This window comes from Monomorium pharaonis, chromosome 8 (genome assembly GCF_013373865.1).
Source record: "Monomorium pharaonis isolate MP-MQ-018 chromosome 8, ASM1337386v2, whole genome shotgun sequence".
NCBI lineage: Eukaryota > Metazoa > Arthropoda > Insecta > Hymenoptera > Formicidae > Monomorium > Monomorium pharaonis.
Genome location: NC_050474.1, coordinates 11,287,889 through 11,310,342, shown reverse-complemented (window position 1 = coordinate 11,310,342; position 22,454 = coordinate 11,287,889). Strand labels below are relative to the sequence as shown.

Sequence of the window (22,454 nt, the reverse complement as noted above, 5' to 3'; positions counted from 1 at the left end):
AATAAAAAATTGCCATAATTAGACTAATAAAATTAAAATCCACTTTATTAAATTTAAAATTAAAACGAGTTGTTTAGAAATACTAAAAAACCCGTTTTTTAACAGCAAAACTATAGCTATGCATTCAATGATAAAATCATATTTTATCTTATTAATAAGTGCCTAGCCATAGTCTTGCTATTACATACTGTTATGCATATTTTACTTCGCCATTAGTGCGTATATTTATAAGTGCATAACTAGTTTTGTTTGCCTATGTTTATCCTTTTATATTTTATTATTTTTTTATGTTTACTTATGGTCATTATATTTATATTTATAATATTTATTGAATATTGTAATTAAATAAAACTGTAATGTTAAACTGTAATCTGCTCTTATTTCATAAGTTTCTGTTCAAAGAAGGATGTTAAAAAATTTTTGCTCGCAAAGCACAGTGAGCCAGGAGAAAAAACATGGCAATTTAATGCAAATTTTTTATCAGGTTTTCGAGGACGCTGATTACAATATGCTTTTTAATTTTTTAAATAAAAAAAAACAAAAAACAAATGGAGTCCGATAATGTCCTACAACCTTTCCGCGGTAAATCTCAGAAACTATAGTTATGTAGGCTAATCGCGGACAAACTTGATAAAATATTTGATTTAAATTTTTAATATCCTATTTTCATAGACATCCGACCACTTATATTTATTTGTATTACAACAGACTTTTTTTGCCACTTTGATTTCGTCATTTTGAATTTAAAATTTGAGTAGCAAATTTGTAATTAAAGACGTCAAAAACACTTGAGAAAAAATTTTTATCAAAAAACAAGTTTTTGCATTTTTGATCTGCCATTTTAAATTTGCCATTTTAAATTAAAAAAATTGAATAGCATGTTTGTAATCAGTATTCTTGAAAATCTCCGATAAAAAATTTGCATTAAAATTGCTATGTTTTTGCATTTCTCATCCGCCATGTTGAATCCGCCATTTTGAATTTTTAGATTTTGACATTAATCTACAAAATATATTACATATTATTCAACAATTCTGAATTAAACTTAATTTTAACATTAATATTGATATAGTACACAATGTGCAAAAATCAATTCTTTACATCTTACATGCGCGTACAATCTCGAATTATTAGAAAATTTTTCAAATTATGCAAAAACGGGCAAAAGTGGACGCCATATTTTTAAAATACATGCTTAAAAGAATTCAATACTACTCGATTAATGTCAATAACTGGCGGAGTTTAGGGGAGCTATAATTTGAAAATATGCGCAACCTATCAAATTTCAATAATAAATGAGTATAAAGATATACCATTTTTTTTTTAATTTTTGCACTATTTACTTTGAACTCCATTATAATGATTTGTCTATATATAATATTGGATGAGAAGTAATAAAAGATTTTTTGTTTACGGAAATACAGCAATGCTAATAAAATATTTGAAAAGTAAAATTTTTGATTGCATCCATGATTTTAAAAGTTTATATTGTTGTCAAATATAAAGCAACCGATTAAATCGAATAAAATTTTTTCAAAATAACTACTTTCGACTATCAAGATTAAGACAGGACATTTGTCTGATCTTATTTCTGGAATCGATTTTTGGCCACTTTTTCTGGTTTTTTGGCTTACTGTGCGAAGGTGTAAGTAAAAGGAGTAGTGTTTTTGATAGATTTTAACCTCCTGAATACGATGAAATTATTGAAAACTTTGTGGGCCTTTAGGAATACCTTGAAAATTGACCAAATACATGATTTATTTATAGAAATTTGGATGATGTATGGAGTAACTATGAAATGTATCATGTATTTGGTCAATTTTCAAGGTGTTCCCGAAGGCCCACGAAGTTTTCAATAATTTTATCGTATTCAGGAGGTTAAAATCTATCAAAAACACTACTCCTTTTACTTATACCTTCGGGGGCAAAAATCTTTGAAGGGGCCCTTTTTTAATATCCTCCTTTCTGCGTTTCCACTTATCATTGATTGGCTCCACCATTCTGTATCCAGCCAATCAAAAGTTGGCCCACTTATGCCAGTCTTCCCTTTCAGGGGTGCTATTCCGTAACCACTTACCGACAATTGTTGATGTCGTTAAGTGTCGTTGCGCATATTTTTTCATATATCAAAATACGTGCGCAAAGACACTCAACGACATTGATAGTTGTTGGTAAGTGGTTACGGAATAGCAGCCCAGGGTCTCTATATCATGGACGAAAGAATATATATATGGACACAGTATAAGGTGCTTCAATGGTGAGGGGGCTGTTGAACGTACGGTAAGGGAAGCGAGAATGCTCTCCTTTTTTATTCGTTCAGCGTCTTTCTACAAGTTGACACCGTCGGCATCAACGAATGTAACCGAAGATATCCGAATTACGTTATGCATAATAATTTTTCGAAGATTGCATTTTATACTTTTATTTGAGACTTAGCGGATATGAAGTATATCTAGTTTCGGGAACCATCGAGTATGTGGCGGAAATACCCGACGGTGTCAACTGGTAGAAAGAGATAGCGCTCCCCTTACCGCAAATTTCACAAATTTGCGTTGTGCTGTGTCCATATATTCTTTCGTCCATGCTCTGTATTCTTGTTCTTTTTCAACTTGAAATGCGCATGTGTAGTAGAGATTAGTGGGAATGGTACAGTCCCGTAAAAAGTTTATGAACGCGTAGTAGCATATTTTAGTAATAGTGGCATACGTATTCACATACACATTTACACGCGATTGTTTTAACGAAAGATAAACAAGAAATGCAAGAACTTGTGAGAAGTTCAGCGAAAATAGGGTGTGTGTGTGTGTGTGTGTGTGTGTGTGTGTGTGTGTGTGTGTGTGTGCGTGCGTGCGTGCGTACGTGCATGCGTGTGTGTGTAAGAATTTAACTTTTTATCAGATTGTATTAAAAAGGAGCAAGGATATCTCTGGATCCTTTTTGTCGGATCACGATACTAGCACTCGCACTCGTTCCAGTTATATTTCAGTGACTATTGGCTTGTTCTTTTTCGCTGCATTGCACTGGTGCAACAGAGTAAAGCCTGTGATACACGATGCTTGTTTTCGTACAGGATTACTTGCTAGATGGATATATTCTGTCCTGATTGGTGCATTTCTGAAGATAGATGTATATGCACCAATCAAGACAGAGTATTTCCATCCAGCAAACCAGCACGAAAACAAGCATCGTGTATTGTTGGCTTAAGACAAAAATATTTATCCATAGACTTACTACAATAGACTGCTCATGAAGGTAGTGGGGGTATCCGTCACTGAGAAAAGGATAACTATTGTTAAGATGGGTTGCTATTTCTTTCTAATGCAGAATAGTGAGAAAGCAAAGCGACCAATAACGGTGTCAGAGTATGCGCGATACGCATACTATGACAACACGCTCACGCTTTGACACTGTTAGTACCCCCACTACCGTTTTTTCACTTCATAAGCAGTCTATTCTAGTAAGTCTATGAGCACGTTTACACCGTTTAGTCCGCGACCTATACACTATATTCGACTCAACCCGATAGTTCACAACAGTGTAAACGCTCGCAGACTTGTTTGGGTCAGGTCACTTTTTGACGATCCCCGATCCATCTTAGGCCACACAACATAACACGTGTAAACAGTTTATTAGTAGCCTACTTTAGGTCGGGGTAAAGGTTGGGGCATAGGTCAGGTCACGCGGTGTAAACTAGGCCTATGTATTTATCACATGTAGGCAGCCATATTGTATCTGTCATTATGAATATTTATGTATTTATCATTCATTCTCAGATCTGTAACATCCTAAAAAATGGATTTACTACAAAAATATTCAGATTTTTACTAATTTACTAGCTGATAGCAGCCATATTAGATCCGTCATATTGAATTTGCAAAATCTGAATTCAGATTTGGAATCAGCGATCTCGGGTGCGTTCGGGGAGACGCTATTAGCGCTATCAGCATCAGTTTATCCTGGTTCTACTTTTAATGAGTAATGAAGATGGACTGATGCTGGTAGTGCTAATAGCGTCTCCCCAAACGCACCCCTAAAAGAACGTAGGTATGCAAAGTTTCAAAAAATCAACTGATAAAAACCTAATTTTAATAAAAAGCCCATCAAAGAATTAACCATCAACGCGTCATTTATGCCATTCAAATCGAAAGTCTGCAACAGTATAATCATTGTTAGGTTGAATTTTAATACAGATAACAAAATTTTTTTAATGTAAGAAAAATGATATCAATTACTACATGTAGTGTATAAAATTATTTTAAATATAATTTTAAAATTGAATTATTCTATGATTTATATTCGAATCTGTAGATTCAAAATTTTCGAATAATTTGCGTCATAGAGATTCAAATTCTTATCTTATTATACTGACTCTATTTGATTCTATTTCTATTCGAACATCTTTAAGATATTCACAATATGTATACATTAAACAAATGTTTAAATTTATTCTTGTTTAGATCAAGAAGATTTGTGCAATGCAAATATAAGCTTGCTTAATAGCAGTGCAAATAATTCAAATACTGACATGCATTGGCAGCAGAAGTTAGAGGCTGCGCAAAACGTTTTATTTTGTAAGGAACTGTTTAGTCAATTAGCGCGAGAAGCTGTACATTTACGAGCGCCTATACCTCACATGGTTGTCGGAAATCAGATTATGGCCACGGTATGTATTCTGCAAATAGAAATCATGAGTTTTTTTCTTATATATTTTTTAATTTTAGCCGAATGATATACAAGATATCTATAAAATCTGTATTCATCTCCTATATTTTAGAAACGGTTTCAAAATAATTGTTTCATCTTTAATCTCTTTAAAAAGCCCTTTGAAATAATTGAAAACATCTTGTGTATTTTTCATGATTTTGTAACATATCTGAAATATAGAATAGATAATAGAGACAGACTTTATAAACATTCTGTATACATTAACGCTGAAAAGTTTCAACACACTTAAGAGTTTTTCGTATCTTATAAAAAATTGAGTAGGTGAAAAAAAATCATATATAAAATTGTATATAAATCACTAATAAATGGCACAAAAATACATTCCCAGATTCTTTTCCGCATGTTTATCTCGTTCTCCTGTCTATATCTACTTCTCATAAGAAGTAGAGTTCTAGAGAAGGGAGAAGTCACATTGGAATTGATAGGTGCGAGAATCTCGAGTAAACAATTTTTTTCACTGTAAAATCGTCATAATACAAAGATTCAATACTGTTAATCTCGAAGTGGAAAATTCCTTTAACGAATAAATGTTTAAATATGCGAATTGCATATAGTGCATATAAATTTTACTGTGCTTAGCAGCTTTGTACCAAAACTATTGCGAACAAATGCTAAATATAACTCAAAGAGCTGAAACGATCAATGTATGATTTAAATGTTTAACGCTTGGATATTTATTTTGACTCTTTATTTTAATTTTTTTGTCAGCTTGATGAATTTTACTATATATTTTTAGGTTGTGCATGTGTGTGGGCGTGTGTGTGAATATTATACACATATTGTTAATGGTTAATAAATTGTACAAAATATGGTTAATAAATTGTTTTCTTTGTTGTTTATACCAGGTACTCCCAGGAATTCAATTAATAATTGGCCTGTGTCACAGCACAGGCAGTGACAAGAAACCTACAGTTCCGCCGCCGCACAAGACAGACCACGATCACGTGTTAGAACACTCTCTTCACCAACTGTTGCGTGAAGTGCATTACAATAATAGTAATCATCCGTTTCCCCATCCTGCTTCGGCACCTCTCGGACCTAGTAAACGCAGATATATAGCTGGCCCTACCGCTGCTGACAGATACGAACTTCTAGAAATGACAAAGAGCCAGACGCTATTAGAACAAATTATCCAACAAGCGCAACATTTTTTCATGCGTTTGCGTACAGAATACGTACTAGATACGATAGCAAAAGAAGTGAAAGATCCACTCATCGTTTCACATTGGAACGCGTTGAATTCGCCGACACAGTCCTGTGTGAAAATAAATATCTTAACGCATGGATACGATAGCGTCTGTCGAACGTCGATGGTTGTTCATGTCGGTGAAAAATCTCTGAAGTGCGTGTGTCGCGATGGTAGAGTTATGCATATGAGTTACGAACCCCAGGAGCTAAGAGACTTAATTTTTTGTCAGGTCAGTTGTTTCATCAACATTTATAAAATGTTATTTTAAAAATGTAAAATGTAAGATATGAAACCTTTCATTTATCGGTATTATAATAGTATCACAATATTTATTTCTTTGTTCGTAGATTTATCAGCATCAAATAAGTGCGGTGCAGGCTTTAGCAAAGTGTATGGGCTGGCAGTTTTTGGCGAACAGTTCACACCTCGGTCTAGGTTCTGTGGAACCCTTGGGAAACGCCTGTAGCTGTATTCTAGCTTCGCCAATTGGTGATAGGTATTTTGTAGTTTGAAGAACCTCGGGTATTTTTGCTAAAGGTTTTGGGTTTTGAGCGAACATAATTTAATAATTTTGTAGAGAAAAAAAACTGAAAAAACTATAGTTTTTAGTTTCTAATAGGAAAAAATCATGTGACTCTCCTCCTCGATTTTAAGAGCTGGAGAATCTTTTAAATTAGAAAGTTAAATTTTCAACATTTATGAGATATTATAAATTACAATGATAACTATAAGTAGGCTCTAACAATTCAGTAGCAAAATAAAATTAAATATGATTGAAGGGTTTTCTATAAAAAGCAAAAATTTAAAATTTCATAAAAGTTAAATTTTTCCAGAAAACGAATTTGATTTTTAAATTTTTATTGTATAAATATAGTATTTTTTCTTTAGTATTACATATTATCTTTAAATAACATTTCCTTCATCTTTATTATTGTTAATATTAAAAAATTAATGTAAAAAATATATTTATTACATATTTCATAATATTTTACAAATAAGTCTAGAGATTTTTTAATGAGAGCTCAAAATATTAATTAAAAGTCTAAAGCTGTTATCTATTATACATTAATTTAATTAACATTATATATTAGATGTGTGTAAAAGAGGGGGAAGAAGAGAGAAGAGGGAGCGAGAAAGGGAGGTGAAATGAGGGAAGAAGTAGCATATCGGACGTGATGTAGGAGAAGTAAAAAGTATTGAAATCAGGCATGGTGGCGGAAAGGGGAAATTCAAGTGAGAAAGGAGTGAATCAAGGGGGTAGGAAAGGGGAAGTAGGGGGAGGGGAAACATGGGCGGCCGAGAAGAAGAAATTTAGGCTGTCAGGCGGGAAGTCGCAATAAAGGGAGGACGATTTAGGTTTGACGATGCCTAAGGAATAAAGCTTAGACCAGAGACGAGAGGAGTCAGACGATAATACAATGCGCCACGTTAAATATCTGTTTTTAGTTCAGGTGATAAGGTGACTGACATTGCAAAGAGCAATAAAAGTCTCAAGGAAGAGGGGCCGAAGAGTAATGTTTTTTTTAGCAGCGTCTCCGCTGCACATAAAAGAACAGATCAACGGGTCAATCCAAGAAGGAGGTCTTTTGGTTCTGAATGAACGAAGAAGGACGTGAAGGTCACGAGCATCGAAGAGAAGTTTAGTGTAGAACTCTACCTTCTCATCGAGGATAGATAATTTAAGGTAGTTTGATTGAGAAAGAATAGGGAGTTTAAAAAACTCGGGAACGAAACTAGAATAATCATGGATTGTGACGAAGTGGAGAGGGATCCGATGGACGAGTAAGTTTAGGATGACCTCAATGAGATCATGGGTGGAGAAGAAGAGAAGAGGTTGCTGAGAATAGAAGTTTAATCCATTTTTTCTCAAGCGGACATTTTACTATCGATTGACTTTTTGCCTAGAAAAAGTTGGTTGTCAACGGAAAGTTAAATATGGCGGCCTGAACACTGACAAAAATTTGGAATGTACATTACTTTATTGCTTTAATTCACCTAAAATTTCATCTGTTTAACTTGAAAATGAGTGTATAACATTATTTTGCGATCGCTTTTACTCGAAATCAGGAAGCAAGAGATCCCCCGGAAAGACAGTGACGTTCAAGGCTGAGACAATATTAGCTGCGATGGTGTGCAGATTCTCGGGAAGATCTCTAACATCGAAAAGAATAACCTCAGAGAGGAGCTTGTTCCACCTCAGAGTCTCCAGGTGCGCGGCAAGGTGACACAGCGGGATTGTCCGTGGGCCGAGATACGAATCCGGACTCCAGAGCCCCAATATAGTCAACGAAGTCGGCCTGCTGATTCTTGAATTGAATTTGAGTTGAAGCCGCGAGAGCATTAGCTGATAACGCATCTGTTTGAACAAAGAGATCAGAGAGGGACGAGACAAACGTTGGATGTTAGTTTCGAGAAAAGAGAATTGCGATTTTATAGATGACAGTTCATAGTTTTGACTCGATGTTAGTTATCTTCTCAAGAAGCGTAGAAATTAATCTCTTAAACGAATCCAACTCGGCGTTAGAGGAGTGCCCGGCCTCTGCGCCGACAGCTGTAAAACCGAAAGTAGGGGCGCAAGGAGACTGATGAGACGGCAAGACTTACAAATGGGGCACCACATCCTTGTAGCTCCAAAAGGCTGGTCTCAGAGGATGGATGGCTAAAGGAGTGAACATTCCTGTGCCTAGAAGGCATATTCAGAGTTGCGTTCGTATTGCAAAGCATTGACGGTTACGATGAATCACTTGCAGAAAGTCATATCGCACGCAAATAGTGGTGAATGAGACGGGTTTAAAACCTGACAGTTGAAGCCAGCAGTGGAGAGGAGGACGAGAATTGACGATGCGAATCCAGTCCTGGACTTACAGCGAAAGCCTCGGCAAACAGAATTCCTAGAACCTTTCAAGCGACAAGATCCAAAGAACAATAAAAATCACGAAGATAGTGAGTGGAAGTACTTACAGCAGTCGGGCGGAGTCAAATGAAAGCGCACTTAATTAATAATCTGCAACCAAAAAGCCTTGAAGGGCAAGAGGCGACAGAGAAATGCAAAAGAATACGAAGCGACTGACACGTCTGTGCATACTCACGTGACAGGAGAGGGAGAGGGAGGGAGAGAGGGGAGAGAGAAAACAATTACACAGGCACACAAAAAAAGTGGTTGGTCCGGCGGACCCATAGAGCTTGTATTAATGGAGGGGCCTTGGTGCATCGCAACGCGCGCGGGGAGAATCGACAGAGAGGTGGATATATTCTGTCTTTTTTCGTGTGGGAATAGGTTCGTAAATATACAATCTGAGGCCCGATTCTCGAATTCGTACGAAAAAAAAATTGCTTACAAAGATAACACTTGTAACCGTCGCTCGCGAGCGACGGCCAACTTCGCTTCCATCCCTGGTCGCGGCCCTGAGCCGCCCGGGTGTCAAGGCGACTGCCTCTGCGAAATTTTCCACTGCAATGCTTAGTTGGGCGCCAGGTACGTTAAGCGTACCACTCTATGTACACCAAATCGCTAACGAACGTTACGGTAACAGAATCGCGGGAAAGACGGGCGCACGTTAGGCGACCGGGGCGTTAGCGGCTCTGATATCCAGCTGCTCAGCCCTCAAATGGCAGAGCGGGGGGGGGGGGGGTTCGGCGCGGGCGGATGAAATCGGGAAGGCGAAAGAATCAGTGACACAACATTAATGTAACAAAGAAAATTAACAATTGTATTTGATCGGATATTTTATAAGGTTAGACGGCTCTATAGAGCGGCGATGGTTCGCGCGCGTTACCAGCTGACGACCGCTGGGTATCGTATCTCGCGGAAACGGGATGCTTGACGAACGGGTTATTGTGCGTACGCAGGAGTTCTCCGGCTTGCGTACGCTTGACCCGGCGTCGTTGGAGGACCCCAAACTCTCGATAGGATGACGACTTTGTCAAGGACGAACGGGACGAACCGTAGCTCCGAGCACGCGACGGACTCGTGTTCTCCCGCGCCCTACCGAATCTCGCGAGCCATAAACGCGATAATTACACAGGCACACACATAAAAAAAGTGGTTGGTCCGGCGGACTAGACTAGTCAATCCTTGGGTGCGTTCGGGGAGACACTATTAACGCTACAAACGCTAACGCTATCTGAACTGTTCGTGGAGCCAATAGCGCGGTAGTGATAGCGAGTTCCGTGAACAGCTATAGCGTAGCAAACACTGTTGGGCAGTTGATTAGCCACTGCCAGCAATATTAACAAAATGTTTATATATATATTAATAATTATTTATGTTAACAATGTTACTTAGTATATTTATTATTATTTTTCTTTATATATATATATATGATACTTATTTGTTTACATTTATTTTATATTCAATATTTTAATAATTATAAAATGATTATTAAACAATTAAATTTTTCAATGGAAATTGAAATTCTTGAAGTTCACAAAATAAAAATTATTAAAGTTATTTACGATCTTATTAAATAAATTTTTTAATTTTTAAATAAATTAAATAATAATTAATAAGTTCTATATATTACTCTTTAATTAAAATTATTTTATATGTAATAAAATAAAATAATTTAAACAATTTCCTATAAATTTTTATTTTGTTCCATTTTTCTATCTCAATTTAAAATCAAATTAATTAATTATTAATTTATATTTATTTTACATAATATTATATGTTTGAAGCTTATGCATAATATAATTTTTTTATGTAAATTTATGTTCTTTTGCACTATGTCGTATACTGTCGCTCTTGAATTGCATTAATTATTTAAACTAAAATTTTAAAATAATATATGATTACGTTATCAATTTAATTGATAATAATGATACTTAAGTCGTTTACATATTTGCAATTGGTACAGAAAAGGATTGCATTTTAAGACAAACAGTACATGCAGTCTAATGAATCAAAATAGTATATATTATTATATACATATTTTGATGAAAAATAATATTAAACTCAAAGATCCAGTCTTGATCACCTTGATAGAAATATATTAATGAAATATTTCACAGAAACTTTTTTATTTGATCCCTTTTTATTATTTATTAAGATTTATTAAAATGCATTAAAATTTATTAAAAATTAATATTTAACATTTATTAAAATTTAAAAAATTTATTTATATAATAAATAACAATGAAATAAATTTTATGAATTTTAAGAAATTTTAACAAATTTAAATGAGTATATATTAAGGAATTTTAATATATTTTAATAAATTTAATAAATTTCAATGAAACAGATCTCTCTCTCTCTCTCTCTCTCTCTCTCTCTCTCTCTCTCTCTCTCTCTCTCTCTCTCTCTCTCAATGAAGAGAGATTTTTATGTTAATTAAATATTTTCATTAGGACATATAAACAATTTCTTATTTTCTACTTTCAAGATCACGCATAAATTTTCTCTAACCTTAAAAGAGAGATAGCACGTGATGTTTAAACAGACAATGATGGGGATTGAGCCAAACGCTATCCATGCACTACCTCGGAAGCAGTAGCATGGATAGCGCGCGTTTATGACGTTAAACGCTACGGACAGTGACGTCATCATAATTTTGATAGCGCTATCCAGCGTCTCCGCGAACAGCGGTAGTGCTACGTAGCGCTAATAGTGAGCTCCCCGAACGCACCCCTTATGTATTTTGACCCGCTGAATTCAAATCTAAGGTCAGAATTGCAAAGTTAGCTCGCATTCTCTAACCTCAAAAAAAATTTTTTTTTAAATATTGGTTCGGTGGGCCAGACTAGTCAATCCTTATGTATTTTGACCCGCTGAATCCGAATCCAAGGTTAGAATTGCAAAGTTAGCTCGCATTTCCTAACCTAAAAAAAATTTTTTTTTTAATGTTGGTTCGGCAAACCAGACTAGTTTATTCTTATGTATTTTGACCCGCTGAATCCAAATCCAAAGTCAGAATTGCTGAATTAGCTTATTTTTTCCTAACCTCAAAAAAAATTTTTTTAGGTTAGGAAATGCGAGCTAACTTTGTAATTCTGACCTTGGATTCGGATTCAGCAGGTCAAAATACATAAGGATTGACTAGTCTAGTCCGCCGGACCAACCACTTTTTTTTTTTGTGTGCCTGTGTTATTATTCACTCGCCAACCAGGCGGTTCGAGACGATTACATCGAGTATTATCAGAGCGCAATTACCGAAGGGCTCGCGACATCAATGCGATCGACCAAATTACACAGTACTAACGATAATTTATCAAGGCGCGGCAATTTACAACACGGGAATAACCCGTGACACGACGACCGGACGAAGTAACGATTGACTCGGCTGCGGATCGGGACGCACACACAATGCGATGATAATACGAAATGCACAGCACGGAGCGAAATCACGCGGGCGGGCGTGATCGGGCGAGACAACGGTGCTCCGATAAATCCGCGAGCTCGTGGCCCCACTCAGTACGTCGGAAAATACAACGATAATTACGCGACTTTCCCGCGGCTCGCCCAATCCGCGAAATCGGTGGCTTTACAATACTGTGACGCTCGTCTCACCACGTCGCCTCTCGTTCGCCTCCTCCGGGTCGGGATGATCTCGGCTCCTGCGTCCTCTCTTACGGGCCTTGGCTCGGGACTTCGGAACACACGCACAGTATTTTCGATTACGTCCGCAGCACGAGTGAGAAATCCTGGATCTCGCGGGAGCCGCTCGGCGGCGCGCCCCACCTTGCCCCCGACATTCCGGGCCCTTATTGGCTGATTTTGCGAAAATCGATTTTCGCGCAGAGCGCGGTGCCCACGCTGTCGCTGGCTGATCGATCCAAGCACGGCGGTCGATAATTAGGGGCCCCGGGCACGAGAATCCTGGCGCCTCCTTCCGCGGCCATCTCTTCTCCCCTTGCCGCGCATCCTCCGCCACCAGGGCGTTATTTCCTCCTCGACGGGGCGTTGGCTGATCATAAGCTGTCGCGATCCTTTCGCCGGACTTCCTGCGGTATCGGGTCTGCAGTCGCCCCGTCGGGATGCCGGCTTCGCGCCGTCGCTGGATCCTGAAAGCGTGATTCGGCGGCAGTATCGAAATTCTCAAATGGCACAAACGATAAGCAAGATAAGGGCGGCATTACCTGCGGACCCCCGCTTAGAAAGGGTCTTCTTTTACTCCCTCTATGTCCATTCACTCTGCGACCTCCGGGAAGGTTCTCTGTCGAGACGAGACGTTCGATAATTACAACGAGATCTTCAGAGCCACCGATCTCCGCCGCACCCGCGGTACAGCGCTCGCAAAAATCTTAACAATTAATTGAACGGACAACACGCGGGACGTCACACACACAAAAGTACAAGATAACACGCTTTTGCGTCCGCTGCGTGATGTTAATGCGTAAGGGCCCTCAGGGCCTTGTGACGGACAGCAGCCTGCGGCTGTCACGTCACACACTGTATATTCATTAAGTGGTACATAATTTAGAATCTAAAAGATGCATGCCAATTAATAAATGCACAGTATTACTTTCGTATGTAAAAATTTTTTGTACTAATTGTAACAGCCCGAGGCCCAAGTAGGCACCAAGTAGGTAGACTCGTACCTGTCGTACCGCTCGTATGTGCGCTTTTTTCATTCTAGAAAACGGAGTGGTGGGGAAAAGTCCAACACGAAAAGAGACAGAATATACGAGAATATATTTATGTTTCTGTCGATTCTCCCCGCGCGGACTCCGGCATATAGCAATGGCCCCTCCCTCCGTTAATACAAGCTCTATGGGCGGACCAGACTAGTTAATCCTTATGTATTTTAACTCGCTGAATCCGAATCCAAGGTCAGAATTGCAAAGTTAGCTCATATTTCCTAACCTCAAAAAGAAACTTTTAAATGTTGGTCCGGTGGACCGGACTAATTTCCCTATGTATTTTGACCCGCTAAATACAAATCCAAGGTCAGAATTGCTGAATTGGCTCATTTTTTATTAATCTCAGAAACAATTTTTTTTTTTAATGTTGGTACGACGGACCAGACTAGTTTATCCTTATGTATTTTAATCCACTGAATCCAAATTCAATGTCAGAATTAATGAATTGCATTTTTTTCTAACCTCAAAAAAATTTTTTTTTTAAATGTTGGTCCGGCGCACAGTGGATCGAACAACGTTAAAATGCGGACATAGACTCCTCCCAAAAAATTTGTTTACATAAAGTCCCTAACAGCAAATTTAATTAGTAAAAAGGTTATAGAATTATTATATCATCATTATTTTCAAAATTGTTATCAGATTCATATGAAAAATAACCTCGAATATCATGATTTATACAAAGACGGATTTTTGTCTAATTTCAAGCTAGTATATTTCATACCACTTTAAATATTGTGATATCAACTTTTTTCCAATTTATAGGATCTTTGTTAGCTTGAAAAAACTTTGTATCTCAATTAATGAATGGTATTGTTTAACGTTTGGCAATCGTTTTTACAATGTCATAATGAAAATCCTAAAATGTGAACTTTTTTTTAACGATAACAGAAAGTCTTATAATATCTTGAACTTTGGCTGGAAGTAATGGATTAAGGGCATAATCTATTTTATAAATTCATTAATTTTAGCTGCTACTATCTGCTACTTTACAAAATAAGTCAAAAAATTATCCGACATAAGCCAAAGGGATGTTGCGCCATAGGAGTAATATTGCATTTTGTGAGTGTGTATGCGACATGTCTCTGTGTGCGTGTGTGCGTTCGTGCGTGCGTGCGTCTGTGAGCAAGTGAGGCGCGTAATAAAGAATTTCGAGAATATAGGAGGCAACATTCACGTAAAATTTGTATAACAGCCACGAATAAAGACGTTTTACATCAATTATTAATTTTATCGGATCCCTTAATTTTTAATTTAAGAACGAAAACATGTAAAAAGGAACAAGATTTGCTTCCCGAAACATTGGAACTTTTAATATAAACGTACACGCACATATACACATAACATACACGCACGCACACGCACACAATATGCAAAATCCGACTCCCTGTGGTGCATATCGGGTAATGCTAATGGCGGTAGCAGCCCATACAAAAATTGTTGCTAAAGTTTATTGTTTAATATAATAATGCGAGCAATAATTATTTTAATCATCAGAATACATTTAAAAATACATTTTGTAATTACATATAATATTTACAATTAAAAGCGTTTGTTGTTGTATATCGTTTCCAAAACAACGATGTCCGCACTTTACTATCTTTCGATCCACTGTGCGGCGGACCAAACTAATCTATTTTTATGTATTTTGATCCGCTGAATCGAAATTCAAGGCCAGAATTGCTGAATTGGCTCATTTTTTCTAATCTCAAAAAAATACCTTGTAAAAGCAGTTTGGGTCACAAATGTATAATCTAGAGTGTGCAAGTTTGCGTAACCACATTACTTGGGGAAAATTTAATAGGTATGGCAAGTCTGAGCTTCTGTGAATAAATAACGTAGAAAATTCACTCCCTTTTTCTATTATATATAACTTTTATTCTCGAAGGTTTGGATTAATGAATAAACTGAAATCTGGATGCTAAAGTCTGATAAGTGGAGACTATTCATCGATTCTTCTAAGAGAAGCTTGAAAACAGTGTATTGTAATGTACAGCAACAATGTACAGTGTTCCTGTACATTACTAATGTATATGCTTCCATTCCTGTAGCGCACTCGGTAATGATAAAAGAAGAGTACACAAACCTGAAAACAGTTCTTGAAAAAATTAAATACACAGAACATAGACGGCAAATTTGTGAGGATCTGAAAATTCTCACCATATTATTGGGTCAACAATTAGGTTACACAAAAAATCTGTGCTTTTCATGTGAATGGGATAGTAGAGATCGAACGAACCATTACATGAGAAAAGAATGGCCGACAAGGACGTCTTTGCAACCTAGGTTTAAAAACATCATAAATGAACCGTTAGTTGAGCCTTTAAAAGTTTTTCTTTCACCTCTTTATATCAAATTAGGACTCATGAAACAATGGATGAAACCTCTGAATAAGAAAGGTGAATGCTACCAGTATTTATAAGAAAAATTTTCCAACATCTTTGGTGCAAAATTGTGGGAAATTTCGATAGACCTCAAATACGTAAAATATTGAGAGACGACAATTTGTCACCAATATGAATGAAGACGAAAGAGCAGCATGGCTGAGTTTCAAAAGTGTCATAGAAAATTTTCTAGGAAATCACAAAGGTCATTACAGAAAAAGGGTGGCGGAAATGATGGAAAATTATAGAAAACTAGGTTGCTTAATGAATCTTTTAAGTTGCATTTCTTGGATTTCCATATCGACTACTTCCTAGAAATCTAAGTGATTATAGTGAAGAACAGGGAGAAAGATTTCATCAGGACATCAAGGAGATGGAGTATCGATATCAAGGCAAGTGGCATGTGAATATAATGGTTGATTTCTGCTGGACGCTCAAACGTGATATCTCTGTGAAAGGGAAGAAATGTAAGAGAAAGCCATTGCACAGAACCTTCGAGAATAAAAGACTTTGATATAATAGAAAAAGGGAGTAAAGTTTCTACGTTATTTATTCACAGAAGCTTAGACTTGTCATACGTATTGAATTTTCCTCAGGTAATGTAGTTACGCACGCTCTGGGTTATACATTTGTGACCCAAACTGCTTTTACAAGGCGTTTTTTTTGAGGTTAAAAAAAGCCAATTTAGCAATTCTGACCTTGAATTTCGATTTAGTGAGTCAAAATATATAAAAATAGACTAGTCTGTTTCGCCGGACTAACATTAAACAAAAATTTTTTTTGAGGTTAGGAAAAAATGAGCCAATTCAGCAATTTTGATCTTTGATTTGGATTCAGCGGGTCAAAATACATAAGAATAGACTAGTCTGGTCCACCGGACCAACATTAAAAAAAAATTTTTTTTGAGGTTAGGAAATGCGAGCTAACCTTGCAATTCTGACCTTGGATTTAGATTCACGGGTCAAAATATATAAGGATTGACTAGTCTGGGCCGCCGGACCAACCATTTTTTTTTGTGTGCCTGTGTTATGTATAATTAATTATACATATTAATTATAAAAGATTATACATATAATAATAAATATATGTAAATAAAAAGTATGGTAATTATGCACAGTAAGGGCGACCTCACCGATTTCATGACCTTGATATATGCTGTCAGGGTCATTATTTTGAACTTTTCCTTGTACATGTTACCATCTTTCGGCGCTCCCTACGCTTGTTCGCCGATCAACCGTACTTGCTTCGGTGGTCGCGCCATCTGTTAGCGCGCGTTCAAACTACGGTGTCAACTACGGTTAAAAGTGACAGATACGGTCAATTTTCTGGTTTTCGGGCTTTTCGGTTACTTCGCGTAGTTTCTTTTCTCGATTCCGTGTTTTATCCGCGTCTAATCTTCGTTCGGTCGTTAGTTTTTCGGTTATCTCATCTGTATTATGCGAATACATCGTTATTCGGGTTTTATGCGCTAACGTAGAAGACATTGGTTGCAAGCTTAGGTTAGGTTAGGTTGTGAGTGGACGGACCGCGTATGTCGCGGAATTGCCGGGAAACTTGGGGAATTTGTTACGTCTTACCGTAACTAGTGGTGACTTGCCGTTGCTGCCGGTCGTTCGATTCCCAGGTGGTCTCGTCCGCTCTGCTCACGGTTGCCAGGCCGGTTTAACCCAGTGAACACATTTTATAACGGCAATATAACATGGAATTTACAAGTAATTTAACATTGTTATTCTTGTGATATGTAGGTGCTATATGACATGGAAATAACCTGTTACGTAATATTTGTTATACGCAAGTGATATAGCTGTTATACATCGTTTTAGCGTTACAGTTATTCAACAAAAATTGTATAATCGTAACATAACACGTTCGTATCGATGTTATTACGGAACGACAACATTATAACATCCTGAATGATAGATTTATTTGATAATAAAAAAAATTATTTTAAAAATAATGTTTTTAAAAATAACAGTTTGTCTACAATTACTGCGCACAAAAAATGCACAAAATCGAAATTTATCATGTGCTGAACAAAAACAGAATAATAAATGTATACTATTCAATTTTTCTTAGAATTACGATCTATATAGTTAACCATTTAATTAATCATTTGAACGCTTCAAAGATTAGTGCTAAATAGATCGCAATTTCCATCAAATTATTAAGGTTATGGAAAAAGATAAATTTAACAATGAAATTAATAAGTAAATAAATTAGTGCTATTTATTTTTATAAAAAATAATATAGTTGCGTCAGTTTATAACATATAAGTATATGTAGACAATAACAAGTACCCATATCGATGAGTCAAATTGGCGTAGCAGATAGAGTACAAGGTTCGTCATCCTAAGGTCCCGGGTTCAAACCTAGCAGCGGCAAGTAAGATTAAAATAAAAAATTACATAATTTAAATTTAATTAATTAATAAAAATTTATTCTAAATGTAGTATGTGCTGTTGATAAAAATAATTTAAAAAAAATGAAATTTTTATTTTATTTTATTTTTCTTTGTAACTGTTGTGTAACGGTTAGATAACATGTACTTATAATATGTTATATTGCTGAGTCGGAAATTGTAACTTACATGTAAGTTACGTGTAATTTCAGAGTAACGTAACCTGTTATATTCGGTTACATTGCTGTTACACTGCTGCTATATTACTGTGTTCACTGGGAACCTTCGTAACCGCCAAGGTCAATGCTATGCGTTTTATCGCCGCTGATCCGGTGATTGCGGAATGGTGGTCGGGATGAACGGGACGTCGGTGGGGGCGCCTCGTGGAAATAATTTCGGTGACACTGGTCAAGCTCACTTCAACGAGAGTTTTATTTGATTTTTTTTACAAAGATAACAAGAGTTCTCACTTGCGCACTCTCCAGCACTCGCCCACTCATCCGCTCGCTCTCGTTAATTAGGTCGGGTCGCGATATGACGTGTGCGCTGCTCGACTCAACAAGGCGTTCGCTCTTACTCTGCGTTATCGCTCACTTGCGTTTCGATACAGAGCCAGCTGCGGCCGTCGCGTCGCGGTGACGCGCACACTTCTTCCGGAATACTCGCGTTCGGGTTCGTATGTAACGTCGTCGCCGCGTCGGTACACGCACGCTGCCTTTTACCTCGCGTTTGGATTTGCGATGGCGTCGGTATTATCACGTATCTGCCGCACGCGCGCTCATACTCTACGCGGATCCGGGAATTTCGTTAGAAAATTGCGGAGGTCTCGGTTTTTGCAACACGTCTATTCGTTACGACGGTTCCGAGAGAATTCCTCGAACGCCCTTCCTCGCCCGAGTTCGCTCTCGTCGGCTCTCTCCTCCCCGTTTCCACTGGTGCGTTTTGCGCATGTCCGGGGTGGGAGTAGTCGCAGTAATTTACCGTAATTTTGCCGTAACTTCCGTAGTTACGGGAAACTATGGGTCTTATGGCCCATAGTCGCGAGTTCGCTCGGTTCGCGCTCGCGTCGATCGCTCTCGATTTCTTTGCGGCACAGATTCGGTCGCGTCGCTCGTGGGTGACCGGCTTTTCCGTCGGTTTCAAGGTTAGGTTAGGTTAGTTTGTAGCCGGACAAAGTCGGATAATGCTTATACGCCCGTATTTTCTTCGGATTTCATCGGAAATCTCGCGCTAGGACTTACCATCTACACCAGGTTACCAGGTCGGTTTTTCCATTCCCCCGCCAAGGTAGCTTCCCTCCTTCCTGTCTGCGGAGGTTTGAATATTGATGCTCGTATCGGCGTCGAATGTATCGCGCTTTGAAGTTCGCCTTCAGGTACGTCAGCGCCGCGAATGGAGATGTCGTGGGAACGAGATACGTCACCAGAAGATAGAATTCACTATGCTTTTCCATTTTATAACAACGTATATTCTCTAAACAGTATTTACATCACTCTTCCTCGCTTGCACTTACACACTCTCACTCACTCGTTCACTCACTCGCATTTCACCTCGGTTCTCGCCTTCTCGCTTCGCTTCGTTTGCGTTTCGTTACAAGTCCCTGTCGCTGGGACCTACGCGTTAGCGTTTCGGGTTTGCCTCGCGTTTCATTAATAACGGAATCGCGTTAATCGGCAATTTATTAGACGGAATATTCGTATAACGGGTCGCCAGTTCCTTTGTTCGCGCTTTGCTATCGATTTTTATACTTGCGGTTGCCCTACAAGTTCGATCACGCGTTATAATGACCCGGAGATCAAGCTCTTCGTTCACGCACGTCTGTCTCGCTTCGTGTCTCGCCCGAACTCTCGATTCTTCTTCTTAAAAGACCCCTGTTTGATATCCGACCCAAGTAGAGGGTCACAATACCACACGTTAAAGGGTAACAAAACCCCGAACTGACCCCTGGGAGGTCAGTCTTTGCGTATCATAGCAAATTCCCAGATCTTAATAAATAACTTGATATGACAAAGTTAAATATAATTCACAGATCAGATTAATCTTGCCGTCAGTAATGGCGAAAATTAAGAAAAGTAGAATTCGACCATATAAATATATTGAAATAGTCAGAGATTCAATTGGTTATCTATAATAAATTTGATAATTAACTTAGCAATATTTTTGTTAATGTTAGAAAGTAAGCAATTCATTGATAAAGGAGTGTGCAAGCTATGTTAAATAAGGGTGTCAAAAATTAATCTACTGGCGTGCAACAGCGGACAAGACCAGAAAATATGGGTCAAATCTTGCTCTGCTAAGCTGCATTCACACAACGAAGAATCATCCCGATCTTGAACAGAAAACTCTTGGTAAAAGCGTAACCTGTGATAACTCTGTTGAGCAAAGAGATCTCCTTTCTTTTAAATTTACACTTTTTTTAAATAAAATGTTTATATCCGAAAGAGAATTTATGTAATTATTGCTAGTATTGATATTAATTTTTGATAAGAAATCTAAGTCAGTAGAAATGTAATATTCTTTTAGTGATGTTAGGGCCTGTTTAAAGTCAACCTTGTTTGAGGGTGGATTTGTTAAAGAGGAGGCCTCTTTAGCAGTTCTGTCAACTGTTTCGTTTCCCAAATACCCTTGTGGGCAGAGCACCATGTAAACCTAATGGACTTGTACAAAGATTCAGATTGTAAGAGTTTGACCTTGATATCCCTGATGTATTAAAAAACAGAGAAAACGGGCAAAAATCTCTAAGTTCAAGAGCGGAGAGGCAACTCAAAGAATCGGAACAAATATTTGCATGAGTAAAATTGCTGTGAATAACAAATTCAATGGTTTTCAAAAGAGCAAATGCCTCCGCTGCAAAAGAGTTTGTAAGATTACTTAACTTAAATTTGAGGGTCAGACCCAAATTAGGAATCCAGATAGCACAAGCCACTCTGGAGGGATCATTTCCATTGAACGTACGAGAGCCATCAGTGTATATTCTTAATTCATTTGGGGACTTAAGGCCAGACAAGCTCTGAAAAGAAACATTCGGATTCCCACTAGCAAGGGCCAGTGGGTTCGAAATCTTGTCAATGTTAATGGATACCTGATTCAAATCTAAAGGGTAAGAAAGAGATGGATGAAGATCCCAGATATATAAATCGTTATTAAAACTATAAATAACAGGCCATCTTTTGGTAATAAAAGGGACATTTCTAGAAGCAGATTTACGAGACTGAATAAGAGATATCAAATTTTTCAACTTATTAATTAAAGAATTTTAATTGAATGGTTTTCATTAAATGGCTTATTTAATTGAATGGTTTTACAGATGAATTTGTCACACGATTGAACAATTCTTCTCAATGAATGTTGACAACTATAATTCCATGTAATACGGTTAGGAGTAAATCGAGATAGTCCCAAAGCAATTTTATATGTCATACACAGAGTTCTTTCCAGGTTAGAAAACCTAGTGTCAGAAGCGTTAACGTACCAAAAAGAGCTCCACTCTATTTGGGCCCTTATGGTAGCATTAACGAAGTTTAAGCAATTAATAGAATTGATGCCCCAAGATGAGCAATCCATTTAAGGATGTTTAAAAATTTACTAAGTTTAGATTTGAGCTCCCCCAAGACGGGCGGTCCATCTCAGGCCTGAATCCATAGTCAATCCTAGGTATTTAATTTGGTGATTAAGTTTAATAGAAGTGTCCTTGAAAAATACTGTGTCTGGAAGAGAGAGGGATTTTTTCTTATTAAAAATAATGAACTGTGTTTTATCGATTGATAAGTTTAAATTGATTTATTCAAACCATGTCGAAAGGGTGAAAAGTTTTTTCTAAATTATTCAAAAATATCCTATAGTCCTTATTGATAGAATATATAACGAAATCATCAGCAAACTCTAGAGAGGAGCTATTATGGTGAATATGAGACAAACAATCCTTAATATACAAATTGAAGAGAAGGGGACTCAGAACTAAGCCTTGAGGAAGGCCTTTGGAAAGAGTGCAAGGCGCTTAAAAAGGCCCGATTCATAAAAATCCACGACTCTCGGGCTGAGAAAGTCAAGGAAGAATTGTTTGTAACCATCCGGAATTCTAAAATCATTAATATATTTGAATAATAATTGAGGTAATATGTTGTCATATGCGCCTTTAATATCCAGAAAAAGTGCCCCTAACAATTCGTTCTTTAAGAATGAT

General features: G+C 37.3%; 2 protein-coding genes across 4 annotated transcripts in view; one reads left to right on the top strand and one right to left on the bottom strand.

The window, feature by feature from the left end:
* LOC105832380 (gamma-secretase subunit Aph-1) overlaps positions 1-22,454 on the bottom strand; it is a 79,589-nt gene that overhangs the window by 28,470 nt on the left and 28,665 nt on the right. The window contains exon 3 of one of the 2 annotated variants that reach the window (XM_036291440.1): positions 12,420-13,065. The exons of the other annotated variant lie outside the window; for it this stretch is intronic. Coding sequence (XP_036147333.1) covers positions 12,821-13,065 — 245 coding nt within the window. The 3' untranslated portion in view covers positions 12,420-12,820. Of the gene's footprint in view, positions 1-12,419; positions 13,066-22,454 lie in introns of those variants that run through there. 2 annotated transcript variants of the gene reach the window in all.
* The window catches only part of LOC105833033 (mediator of RNA polymerase II transcription subunit 17), a 77,092-nt gene that overhangs the window by 49,507 nt on the left and 5,131 nt on the right, over positions 1-22,454 (top strand). For both annotated transcript variants that reach the window (XM_036291439.1, XM_036291438.1), the window contains 3 exons: positions 4,458-4,663; positions 5,571-6,143; positions 6,262-6,410. In XM_036291439.1, coding sequence (XP_036147332.1) covers positions 4,458-4,663; positions 5,571-6,143; positions 6,262-6,410 — 928 coding nt within the window. The remainder of the gene's footprint in view (positions 1-4,457; positions 4,664-5,570; positions 6,144-6,261; positions 6,411-22,454) is intronic.